Source organism: Orcinus orca, chromosome 12 (assembly GCF_937001465.1).
Source record: "Orcinus orca chromosome 12, mOrcOrc1.1, whole genome shotgun sequence".
In the NCBI taxonomy this organism is placed as follows: domain Eukaryota; kingdom Metazoa; phylum Chordata; class Mammalia; order Artiodactyla; family Delphinidae; genus Orcinus; species Orcinus orca.
In genome coordinates, this window is record NC_064570.1 from 78,664,604 (window position 1) to 78,678,330 (window position 13,727).

Below are 13,727 nucleotides of genomic sequence, written 5' to 3' on the forward strand. Positions count from 1 at the left end.
TTGTCATTGTTACTTTTTTTTTTTTTTTTTGCAGTACGTGGGCCTCTCACCGCTGTGGCCTCTACCGTTGCAGAGCACAGGCTCCGGACGCGCAGGCTCAGCGGCCATGGCTCACGGGCCCAGCCGCTCCGCGGCATGTGGGATCTTCCCGGACCAGGACACGAACCCGCGTCCCCTGCATCGGCAGGCGGACTCTCAACCACTGCGCCACCAGGGAAGCCCCACTGTTACTTTTTGGTTTTGGTGTTTCTTTGTTCCCTGGATTATGAACTCTGGGATCTAATTTTTTCCCTGATTCTTTTTTTTTTTTGAATTTTATTTATTTTTTTATACAGCAGGTTCTTATTAGTTATCCATTTTATACATATTAGTGTATATATGTCAATCCCAGTCTCCCAATTCATCCCACCACCATCCCTGATTCCTAATCTCTATCCTCTGACTCAAGGTAGCGGGTTGGCCTGGTTATTAGAAGCCAGAAGAAACCTCCCTCCGCAAGCGGGGGAGACTGTGTAAGTCGGGGTAAGTACAAGGCTGAGAACTGAGTAGGAAGTGGTCTAGGAAGGCAGAAACTAATTGTTAAAACCAAAGACCAGGGGGCTACCCTGGTGGCGCAGTGGTTAAGAATCCGCCTGCCAATGCAGGGCACACGGGTTCGATCCCTGGTCTGGGAAGATCCCACATGCCGCAGAGCAACTAAGCCCGTGCGCCACAACTACTGAACCTGAAAGCCACAACTACTGAGCCCATGCTCCGCAACAAGAGAAGCCACCGCAATGAGAAGCCTGCGCACCGCAACAAAGAGTAGCCCCCGCTCGCCTCAACTAGAGAAAGCCTGCGTGCAGCAACTAAGACCCAACGCAGCCAAAAATAAATAAATAAATTTTTAAAAAAACCAAAGACCACAAGCGGGTCAAGAATAAGCAGGTCACCATCCTTGGCAAGCCCTGGGGCAGGCAGTGCAGTCAGAGCTGGCTCTCCTGCCCCTGTCAAGACTGGGATGGCTACGGAGCTCAAAGGATCAAAAACAAATGAAGAAATACAAAGAGCTAATAAATATATGCTGTCTAAGAATTAAGGGAATGCAAATGAAAACAATGAAAGGCCATTTTTCTTCCATCACACTGACAAACATAAAAAATGATAATAATAATTCCCAGTGTCACTTAAAATGTAGGGAGAGAAATGTACATAGTCCGCCGATGTATTATTTTGGTGAAGGTACACATTTCTCCCACAACCCTACAAACAAAGGAAATCCAAACTGAAGTCTTCGATGACCTGGAGGATATGCAGGGCTGGGAGTGAATGAGATAAATCCCTCGTTTCCCAAGGCTGTCTTGGACCTGGGCATATCACCCACAAGGAAGAGACAGAGAATGTAGAAATGCCAGAAGTCCTTACAGAGCACATGAGGATTTGAACAGGTGACGCATGGTGGCATCACAGCAGAGCCCAGCATTTGCATGTGGTCACCTGCTACTGGGATGCACACAGGACAGCCAAGTATGATATGAACAGTGCCCCTGTCACAGCCTGAACAGCCACGTGGCTGGAGACACTGGGAAAGTGGCCCCTCCTTGAGGTGGCCTGTGTCAGCCACCTCAAGCAATAAACTCCCTGGCTGGAGAAGGCAAATATTTCTGCCAGTCCCCAGAGTCCTGGATTACGCACAAGGTGTGTGCCTAGCATGCAGAATTAAAGACATCAAATCACTTAAATAAGGTGCCACCACTGCTCCAGGCCAAAGTGTCAGAGCACGGGCACAGGGCAGACCCCAAGCTAGCAGCTGTGCCCACAAGATCACTCACCTATACCAGGAGCAACAACTTCTCAGGAAGAGCAGCCAGGGTAGAAAACAGCGTGCCAGCTGACATCACACGTTGGAGACACTTATTTCCGTAGTGTAAGGACAGACTGGCTGCAGAAAGCCAGAATTAGGGGAAGAGGTTTATTCCACCATAAAAAGGTCCCTGAAGCCCCTTTGCTTCCTGAGAAGGTCTGTTACTGGGTCAGGGAAAACACCCAATAATCCCAAAAAAACACTGAACATGCCTGAACATGCTATGATGGTCAATATTTTAGCCACATCCTACAGTCAGTCATTCTTGGCTGGGCAAGATGGGCCCCAAAAAGCGGGCCTCCTGTAGTTCCCAGATGCCTTCTCCACACTTGCCTGCAGGTGGTGCTGTGCTAGAGAGTACAATTTCATCCAAGTCAGGCGCTCTCGTTACACTACAGTCCCACTTTGCTCTGGGAAGTTTTTCTAAGAAACCACCTGTCCCATACTGAAAGATGTAGAAAAAGAAAACATCCCAGTCTGGTGAACCCTGGCCCAAAGGGCTCTTTTCAGATGGAGGAGCGCAGGGTGTGGGCATTCACATCACTGCTCTGACCCATGAGTCCTGTGGTGAGTACGGCACCCACATGTGCATTCCCTCACTGGTCCCAAACACAGTGGGTTCCGGGTAGAACTCTCCTGCCCTGGCCAAGGGGACCACCCAGCCGCCATGCCAGCGGGATCCCTCAGGACCAGAAATAGCAAGGGGAAGGGCTCTCTGTGCACTTCTGGGAAAGCCAAATGTGACAGGCCAAGTCCAAAATCGGAGAGAGGAACCCAAAGAATCCACAAATCACAATCAGCAGGGTTCGTTCTGGGTTAACGCTTACAACAGACAATTGATCCAGGGCTGATTTTTATTCGCCTGAGACAGAAAGAGGCAGATCGACTGTAACCACCAGACACAGGCAGACAGTCACTTCTAAATCCTCCATTTACACAGAGCATCTAGTAAGTGCTCAGTATTTGTGGATAAATATTGAAGGACAGTATGAATGGCATCCCTAAACTGCTCAGAGAGTTCCATGAATTTAGAAATGCTATCACTATGGCGACCTGCTTTATTCCAACACAGCAAAGGCAGACGTTCACAGAGCTGCTGACTCTGAAATAATACCAGTTCCATTCAAGAAACATGCCAACCAATGTGATATTTGCTACAAACACATCTTGGCTTGAAGTTATAGGTACACATGTTTGCTTGATTTTTGTTTGTGTGTTTGTTTAGCTCATAACAACAACAAAAACTAAGAATAGGAAGATACTGAACTAAAAAGCCTAAATTTGCCTTCCATTCTGTTGTTCCTCAGAACACTTTTTTTCCTGTGCCACATCTTCTTTTTTAACATCTTGATTGCAGTATAATTGCTTTACAATGGTGTGTTAGTTTCTGCTGTATAACAAAGTGAATCAGCTATACGTATACATACATCCCCATATCTCCTCCCTCTTGCGTCTCCCTCCCACCCTCCCTATCCCATCCCTCTAGGTGGTCACAAAGCACCGAGCTGATCTCCCTGTGCTGTGTGGCTACTTCCCACCAGCTATCTATTTTACATTTGGTAGTGTATGTATGTCCATGCCAGCCAATGTCCTGGGACTGAGGGGATTTTCCAGTACTAAAATCAAGAGAGTCCCAGCAAACTGGTCACCCTATTTCTATGTCATTGGTCAAAGGTCTAATACTCTCCTCAGCTTAAACGTAGAAAACCAGGTCCAGCCGGATGTCAGTTGCCTCCAGCTTGGCCCTCACTGGAAGCACTCAGTCTGCCAACCATGCCGCCTCCAGAGGCCAGAGTACTCAGGCAGAAGAGGCCAAAAGATTTCCTGCCAGAGGGGCTCTTAGTACAACAATAGCTAATGTTTAGTGAGTATGTTCTATGTGCCAGGCACAGTTCTAAATGCTTTACTTGAATCATATCACATAATCCTCACAAAAACCTTTACAAGGTGTTATTTTTACACATTTTACAAATAAGGAAACCGAGGCTCAGAGAGGTTGATTAATTTCCTCAAGGTCACAGAGCTAGCACCTCTTCTTCTTAGAGCAGAGAGTGATCCTTTTAAAATGTTAACTCAGATCACATCATGCCTCTCCTCAGAATTCTCCAGTGAATTTTCATTTCACTCACAGTAAAATCCAAAGTCCATATCAGAGCCGAGAAAATCCTGTATAGCCCCTCATCCAGCTGACCTACCTGTACCTGATCTTATCTCCCTAATATCTGTCCCCTCACTTCCTGGGCAACAGTGCACTGCAAGCTTGTTCCCCCAATGCACCTAACAAGTTTCCACCTCAGGGCCTTTGCATATGCTATTCCCTCTGTTTGTGGAGGCTCATTCTTTTATTTCCTATAGGTCTCTGTTCAAATAGGACTTCTCTAACAACCCTATAGAAAACAGCAAACACAAACACTCTCTCTCTCTCTCTCTCTCTCTCTCTCTCTCACACACACACACACACACACACACACACACTCTTTTTGTATATATCTGTATGTTTATTTATTGTCTGTCCACTACCCACTGGAATGAAAAGTCGATTTAAGCAGGGACTCACCTTCTGTATCGAGGACACAGAAGTTTAATAAATGTTTGACAAATGAATTAATCAATGAAGAAGCCAGGACCAGAACCCAAGCAGGCTTGACTCTGGAGCCTAAGCCCTTAACCCAGTGCTGTACCATCCCCCTTCCTAGAGAAACCATCCCACTTTGGGAGGGAAGCTTAGCCACGTGAATCCTAAGACATCCCAGTACCAACAAGGTGAGCAGAACTTCCAAGAGAGCTTCAGTGAGACGGCTTTGAACCCCCAGCTTTATTTCTGTCTGGCACTCACCTTAATTAGAATGTTTAAAGAGGTTTTGTAAGGCTTAAAATCTGAGAAGAGTGTAACAACACGAAACTTCACTTCTTGCTTTGGTTTATACAGGGGCTTGTCTGTTTGAATGAAGACAGTCATTCTCTTGGTCTCAAATGATAAGCGCGTACTATTCGAGAATAAAATCTCATCCTGGGCACGTCCAGTGACATGGAGCTCATAAATCTCATCACCACTGTTCAGAGGCAGCTGGGGGAAAAAAAGACATCAGATGTATCAAAGTCTCATTGTTTTACCTCAAAAATGTTTTTAACTGTAAGTGAGAATTGAAACTTTAAATACATAGTATTATCAAAAGTAATTACGACGTTGAAAAATGCATCCCTCCTCCTAACCACCAAAATTAAACAATTTGTTTTCTCTCTTTCGACATCCTGGAGTTTGCTCTCTAGTTAAACCACAGGGTTCCTGGACTGCAGGAACCACGTCCCACAGCTCTGTCAGCAGTCACCTTGTCACTTCCTATCCCAAGCACAAACTCTTCCGCACTGACAGTCACTGCGGGTCACAATACCCTTCTCCTCCGTGCCTCGGGTGAAAGGCACATTTGCACAGGCTTTGCTTTCTTGCCATACCCTCTCCGGGACCTCTCACCTGTCCTAGGATGCACTCTCCTCCTGCATCTTGTGCATCGTGTCACAGTCCTGGTAAGTTTGATGGTACCATTGTTTCACTGTTTCTGTCACTAGTGGAAATCCTCCCTTCTAGCATGAACAGACCAGAAGCCACACTCAGCCTACGCACACCGTGTCATTCTACCCCACGACAATCCTTCCGGTGGGTGCTCTAATTAATACCATCTTACACACCAGGAACCTGGGGCTTGGAAGAGTAAAGGAAGTTGCTCCAGGTCACTGGCTGAGATTCAAACCCGGGATGAACTATATACTACTCTAACAAGAGCCTTCATGTGATGGTTTTAAAATATGTCCAAAATTTCTCTGACCCTCCTCCCTTCAAAAGTCAGAGCCCCTCTCCTGGGCATATACCCAGAGAAAACCACGATTCACAAAGACACACGCACCCCAATGTTCATTGCAGCACTATTTACTATAGCCAGGTCATAGAAGCAACCTAAATGCCCATCGACAGACGAATGGATTAAGAAGATGTGGCACGTATATACAATGGAATATTACTCAGCCATAAAAAGTAAAAAAAAATGGGTCATTTGTAGAGATGTGCATGGACCTAGAGTCTGTCATACAGAGTGAAGTAAGCCAGAAAGAGAAAAACAAATATCATACCTTAACACATACATGTGAAATCTGAAAAAATTGGTATAGACGATCTTATTTACAAAGCAGAAAGAGACAGATGTAGAGAACAAATGTATGGATACCAAGGGGGAAAGGGGGGAGGTGGGATGAATTGGGAGATGGGGATGGACATATATACACTATTGATACTATGTATAAAATAGATAACCAATGAGAACCTACTGTGCAGCACAGGAAACCCTACTCAGTGCTCTATGGTGACCTAAATGGGAAGGAAATCTAAAAAAGAGGATATATGTATATGTACAGCTGAGTCACTTTGCTGTACAGTAGAAACTAACACAACATTGTAAAGCAACTATACTCCAATAAAAATTAATTTAAAAAGAAAAAAAAAGGTAGAGCATAATTTCCCAGTGAGTCGCCTCTCAAGAGTAGAATGAGGCTGTGTCATTAACAGGATAGCTTCTGCCTGGGTCTCTCTTTCTTGGATTCCTAGCTCTGGGGGAAGTCAGCTGCCATGTGATAAGGACACTCAAGAGGCCTGTGAGAGGCCAACAGTGGGAGGAACAGAAGCCAATAGCCACCACCCACCTGCCAGCCACGTGAAGAGCAACCTTACTGAGGACCCCCAGGCCTGGTGAAGCCTTCAGATGACATCGGCAGCTCAGAACTGCTCGATGACATGGCTCGCAAATTCCTGACCCACAGAAACTGCGGGAAATAATGAAAGTTTATGGCTGTGTCACACCAAAGTTTGGGGATAACAGGTTCCACAAGAATCGATCACTAGCACACCTGAATTTTAGTTCATTTTCATATTCATAAACCTGAGATTCTGAAACTAACGTTCTGCCTCCATTTTGCACATAAGAGTTGTCCACAGAGAGCTCCAAGGAGATTTTCCAGAAATAGCAGCCACCAAAAAGCCAGCAACATGGATAAGAATATGAAGGAAACGTAACAAACCACCAATACAGTGGTCAGCAGGAAATAGGGAGAAGAATACTGGTGTTTGCAATTTACTTGGAAATACATTTTAAAAATAAGATCAATTAATGGACGGAGAGATGAGGAGATGCATAAATATGTGATTGAGCAAGTGTGGTAAAATGTTAACAATAGATTCTCAGTGGTGGTTATAGGAGTGTTCCCTACGAACCTCTTTCAGGTTTTTTGGATATTTGATACTTTCATAGTAAAATGTTAGGAGAAACAATCAGTAACATCACCTTCAAATGACCTCTAGTACTGATGTTTGCTTTCCTTTAATAAATAAACATTCACTGAGCACCTTTGAGCTCCAGGTTGCTCTACGTGCTTGGGATTCAACATGAACCAAAGGTGTACGCCCTAGAGGGCTGAGAATCTAACCTGGAACTTGCATCCTTATGTTCTATTCTCTCAAATGATGCTTCAGTCCTCAGATTCTTTTAAACAGAGTCCTGAATACCGCAAGCAGGAAAATATATATGCCAGGAACCAGCACATCATTTGCTTGTATACAGCACAGATTTATAAATAGTTCATGCTTAAAAAATATATTAGATGGAATTTCTCTGTATGATTTGGATATCGTTGGATCATTTTTAGCGGCACAGAGGCCCCAGAACAGAGAGTAGATTGAAGACTGACGTCAAATTAATGATGCAGAGGTCTGAAACTAAAGAGACCTAGTAACCACGAGGAGGTCAAAGACTTAGAAAATTAGAATTAACACAAAAGTGTCCAAAACATTTTACTCTGTCCCCCACTCCATCCTCCTTCAGGGAGCTGACACAAGAGGAGATGGTACTGACTATCTTTCTGCTCCTTTCACTTACCCTAATTCTCGTTTTCAACACTCCCCTGTTAGAAACCCCACCTCTCCCGATGTAAAATTTAGGTGATTTGGGAATCCTCAGAGCCTCGGTGCTAATCCTAGAGCTGGAAAGTCTAGGGTGACGATATGGACTTGTCAGAGTGGACCTGGTGCGCCCCCATGAACGATGAGGCATCGCCGCACAGCTTAGCGTGTCACCATGGACTCTGGCTGTCAGTAGAGACCTTGGTCATCCATTGGGAACAGTAGAGGGACATAATGAGAAGGAGACTGGAGAAAATACTGGGGATGTTAAGCAACCTTTATGAAAGATTCTCTCTGTGCCAGACCTGCAGTGGGTTGTAACCTGCTTCCCACAGTGGAGAGGACCCAGAAGGTAATATAAGCTCTGCTGGTAAATTGCTTCCCACCTTCTTGGGGGACACAATTACCAAAAAGGATTCCCAGAGTTGGAAATAAAGGGGTTCCCTAACGAGAGACTTCCTTATCTCTTACACAAGAACCAATTATTTAGCCACGGAGGTTTTGGATCCTACGTGTTGAACTGAGGTCACGGGGCTGGGAAAAGATGTAGTTCCCATATACAGACATTGTCCGGCAGCAGAATAAGAGTCTGGGGTTACACAATACCCAGGGCTTAGATCAACAAAATATCAACGAGCATCTGAGTTGAGCACGGTTGATTCTCAGTTAGGCTAAGTCTATTTTGTGTATACATAAACACAAACTCTCCGGGTAGATGATAGAGGCATGTTCAGAAAGGTTCTTCATGGACAATAAATGGATTCCTTATTCTAATCCGGGCCGTCTGAAACCAACTTCTCTGAAAGATCAACTGTCTTAAGGAAACAAACAACACAATAGTATTTATCCTACTTTATTTCACTAATAACTCCAGTTACCAAAAGTAATGGTAATTTCAAATAACTTTCAAAATAAAACTGAGAAATTTAAGATGATAGTTTCTATTTTAAAATATATTAGTAATTAAACTTTAAAAGCATTCTAATTTTATTAGGAGGTTTGGATTAACATATATACACTACTATACATAAAATGGACAATCAACAAGGACCTACTGTGTAGGACAGGGAACTATACTCAATATTCTGTAATAACCTATATGGGAAAAGAATCTAAAACAGAATAGATATATGTATATGTATAACTGATTCACTTTGCTGCACACCTAAAACTAACACAGCATTGTAAATCAACTATATTCCAATATAAAATTTTAAAAAAGTTTTTAGGCATGTTAATTTTAAAAACCACTCCCTCGTTTTAAGTTGGATTTACTTACAAAGAGAATAAAAAGAAACTTTTTCTAGCACGTTTTGTACAAACAATAATCTTTATGTTAAGTGTAAATTCTGTTTTTTTTACTCCTTATTGAAGGCTGATTTTACTGTATCAAAAACAGAAACAATGAGCCAGTTAGATATTAAAAACATATTTGTTTTAATGCAGCCAATATATTCATATTTTATAGCAAAACTTCAGGAGGACGTTAAAAAATAATTTAAAATATTACATCTACAAGCATCAGAATGCAAGAGCACTTGGAAAGATGGGTCTATTTTAATTGAACACTCATAAAAATGCAGAACCTTCTATTTTTGCCAAGAGTTATTAAATTTTCCCAGACACTTTATGACTAAGCCTTTAAAATTTTGTTTTACTAAAAAGGGATCTAGTCCTAAATATAACTCCTGGTAAATCTTTCAATAAATAATTGCTATATCTACATACAATAGAAATGGCGTAATATTAAAGACAAATATAAGACGTTGGGATCAGTATTCCACATGGTTAAGACTTTAAGGCTAATAGTAGCCAAATTTGTAGCTAATTGGGACAAGTACAGCTTATAGGCACATTATGGGAATCAGCCAGAGTGCCCTCGTCCGCCCACATGCCTGCCCCTTCCAGACTTGCTACACTCCAGGCCATGCCACTGCAGACGTCTTTGAGGAAAGCAGACAGTTATTATGCGTTGAGCTGTGATTCCTGAACTGAAATCTCAACCCCTTCTGCTACCAGACAATTATATTACACAGGATTTATTTTAATCTTCTCACTGTAATACTTTTTCAACAGAGTTATGGACACAGGCACCGGTGGGCCAGCACCTAATGTCTGAGGTCACATTAATGCAGCCTAACATCTTATTGTCACTAAGATTAGGTTTTTTTCCCCACGTCTGCCTGCTCAGGGCTTCCCTCCCCCAACCCCACTTTCTATTATTACAACAGTATATTTGTTAGTAAGGTAAGTACAAACATAATAATAAGTAAGAAACAGGGACTTCCCTGGTGGTCCAGTGGCTAAGACTCCGCGCTCCCAATGCAAAGGGACCGGGTTTGACCCCTGGTGACGGAACTAGATCCCACATGCCACAACTAAAGATCCCACATGCCGCAACTAAAGATCCCACATGCCGCAACTAAAAGATCCCACGCTGGGACTTCCCTGGTGGTCCAGTGGTAAAGAATCCGCCTTCCAATGAAGGGGATGCAGGTTCAATCCCTGGTCAGGGATCCCACATGCCACGGGGCAACTAAGCCCATGTGCCACAACTAGAGAGAGAAAACCCACATACCACAACTAGAGAGAAGCCTGTGCGCCACAACAGAAGATCCTGCATGCCACAATGAAGATCCCGCGTGCCTCAACTAAGACCCAATGCAGCCGAAAATTTTTTAAAGATTAAATAAAATAAATATCAAAAAATAAAATAAAAAGACACTGGAAGAACACAGTTAATTTTTTAAAAAATAAATAAAAGATCCCACATGCTGCAGCTAGGACCCGATGCAGCCAAGTAAATAAATCAATATTTTTTAAAAATAGGTGAGAAACATAATAGCTATAGAATGTAAGTAATTTTTATAAAGGACAGTTTGGGAGCACTATATTCTCTAAGAACCCCAAAATGAATGTGGTTTCTGAAGGTGCTTGATAAGTAACCTTCAAGAGTTAACGGGGAACCTGGCTCATCGGGAGATGTCAACCTTACGTAAGTGTCAGGGTCAAAGTCATCAGTCATCTAGTCCCAGAAAAGTACACCAAATTGTCCTCTTGGTGGATGCTATGTTCTATTCGACTGTACATTAAATGTGTGAAGCTCCAAAACAAAACAGTAATAAAAGCACAAACTTCCAAATTAAAGCCATGAGACACAGGACTAGTTCACAAACCATATTTAATAAACAGGTTTTATGACTCTCTCAACAAAATATTAACCCTTTCCACTTCTGTAGCAGATGCTACAGCGTGTTCACATCTCATTTCACCTCCAAGGTAACCCCTACGAAATAGACTATACCTTTATCCCCTTCTCCAGGACCGGGACCATGGTGAGGTGAGCCAGGCACTTGCCTCAACTGCAAAATTTAAGAGCGTGCCAAAAAAGCTCAGTAATCAACAGTTAAAGTTTTTGAATATTTTCAATAGTTTTAAATAGCAAAGGTGATGCAAAAATTAAATTACGAAACAAAAGATCAAAATTTTAAACAAAGACAGGGTCAGTATCAATTACTGTTGTTTTATTTTGCCTCGGGGTACAGTTCAGCTCAGTGAAGCACTGCCCTTTTCCAGGACAAAGAAACTGGGATGGAGCATTAAGTACACACCCAAGAGTGGGAGGCTTGTTAAGGCAGAAGAGGGACCAAACCCGCCCAGGTACCTATGTTAACAGTCCAGGCCAGTCCCCCTCAGTGAAGTTCTCCATTTTACGAGAGGAAAATCTCCACTGTGAGTTTGAAGAGGCTAATATCCAAGCTCCCTGAAGTAATATTATTCTTAAACAATCTGAAGGTGGAACTGAACTCCATCAAACTCACAAGGAATGTAAATTAATATAAAAGCCAATAAAATACTAATTCATTTATTTCACGGACGTAATGTATATTTCTGAAACCAAATTTTTTAATAAATACTTACGGGTGGAAGAGTAAGTGTCTTGAAAGAGCCTAAAAGGAAAACGGGGAAGAAAACAGTCATAATTTAAATACAGTGATATAACACAAAACTTGTAACACTCTCTTAATACTCTTTCAGATGTAGAGGGAATCAGACTTACAGAATCACAAACTTATTTAGCCAAACCTAAACAATTTTATTAAATCCCAGAACACCTGAGAGATTATTACGTATCCCTGTGCCAAAGAATTAAGACTTAAAAGGCGATCAGTGGGTAAACCTCTCCCAAGAAATTAGTTACGTTCTGCTTCTCTTTTCCATGTTGCTACTGCTCTTGTTACCCTTTTAAGGCTGTACATGTTTGAGGGACACTCCATACAGTGTACAGAGGGAAGCTGAGGTTCATTTCTAAGGTTCATTTCTCATACACTCATGATAAAGGGGAAAAAGGAAGGCATTAGTCACATCAGGGGTGAGCTGGGACTCATAACTGACCATTAGTATTAAAATGATGCAGACATTTTTCATGTAAGTTCCTAAAAAAGACTGCTAATTTAACCCATGCCAATTTCTCATCAACTCTATTTATTGCAAGGGAAAAAATGTTTCAAGTTAAAAATAAAAGAGTACTTATTCAAAGTTCCCATTTAAGGGACATGAATTCAGAGGTGGTGACAGGCCCTCGGTTCCTTCATTCATTGAAGAAATACTTATAAGGGTACCACAGTGAACAAGACAGACATGGTCCCTCTCCTCCTGGAGGCCACATGTGCCCACCCCATGGGAACAGACAGGTACAGTATGGAGCGGGGGTGAAGCGAGTGGCCTCTGCAATCAGACCACATAGGTTCTATCCCAAATCAGCCACATACTAGTCCTGTCCTTGAACATGTTACCTGATTCTCCAGGTTCAATTTTTTCACCCACAAAATGAAGGCAATCACACAAGGTGGCTGTAAGGAATAAGTAAGCCAGTCCCTGTAAACGGTACAGAACAGTGGCTGGCACGTAGGATAAATATGTCATTACACTGCCAAAAAGCCTGAAGCGTCACCCACTGGCATGTCAGTGTGCCTCTACGGCAGTGGGCTTCAGATGTTTATGATGGAGTACTCAATCGATACGAATATTTGGTGCACGGTACCACCTCAAGTTAGATGTATAAAGTTATATACATGTACTTTCTCAACCAAAATATAAATATTAGAAAACCTGACTTTCTTAGTTTTTCTCAATAAAATAATGGAAATAAAAGTTAGTATATTTTCTACCTACTCCCTTATAAATGGTCTTGTGACTCCCAGATGTGTGCACCCCACTTTGACCACTGCCCCAAGGGGCCTCGGTGAACTACAAGTATGTTCTCAGAAGCAGATAAGCAACTCATCGAGTCACTGATCACACAGCACAGATCAGTTGATCTAATAGCTGTCACCCTAGGAAGCAAGGAGCAGCGCTCTTCAATAATTAGGACACAGGACAAAGAATGTCTTGAAAAGGTGAAGGAGGCAGAACAATTGAACAGATATAGGTCCACACGGAACGGCTGCAATAGGGGCGGGGGAGGGCACGTCAGAGGGGCCACGGGAGGCGCCTAGAGGAAATGATGCAGTCTAGGGCTGTAGGATAAGGAAAAACGAGCCAGGTGAGAATGGAGGGGACCAGTTTCCAGGCAGAGCAGCAACAAGTGCAAAGGCATGGAGTCTACTGAAGAGAAGAGCTGTGTGAGACACGACCAGAGGCAGGAGAGGCAGTAGAGATGAGGCTGGACCAGACCACAAAAGGCCTTTTAGACAGGCGAGCCCTCACCAGAATGGTCTGGGTCACACTGTTATCCCCACATTCTAATTGAGTATCTGTCCCGGATCTTTTTTTGGTTTAGCAAAATATTAATATGAGATGGGTTTAACCTGCACAAGATTTAACTTTGAAATTGTATAGTCATGCTTTGAGAACATCTCCATTTGTGGGAAGAAACTTCTGTTCATTAAGTTCTTGCTTTTAATGGGAGAGGCATATTCTATACTGAATTGAAGGGAA

At 42.8% G+C, this 13,727-nt stretch overlaps 1 protein-coding gene across 4 annotated transcripts in view; it reads right to left on the bottom strand.

The window, feature by feature from the left end:
• Nucleotides 1–13,727, bottom strand: part of CD109 (CD109 molecule) — a 138,011-nt gene that overhangs the window by 85,694 nt on the left and 38,590 nt on the right. For all 4 annotated transcript variants that reach the window (XM_033428617.2, XM_049695428.1, XM_033428620.2 and 1 more), the window contains 2 exons: nt 11,709–11,737; nt 4,680–4,910 (listed from right to left, as the gene is read on the bottom strand). In XM_033428617.2, coding sequence (XP_033284508.2) covers nt 4,680–4,910; nt 11,709–11,737 — 260 coding nt within the window. The remainder of the gene's footprint in view (nt 1–4,679; nt 4,911–11,708; nt 11,738–13,727) is intronic.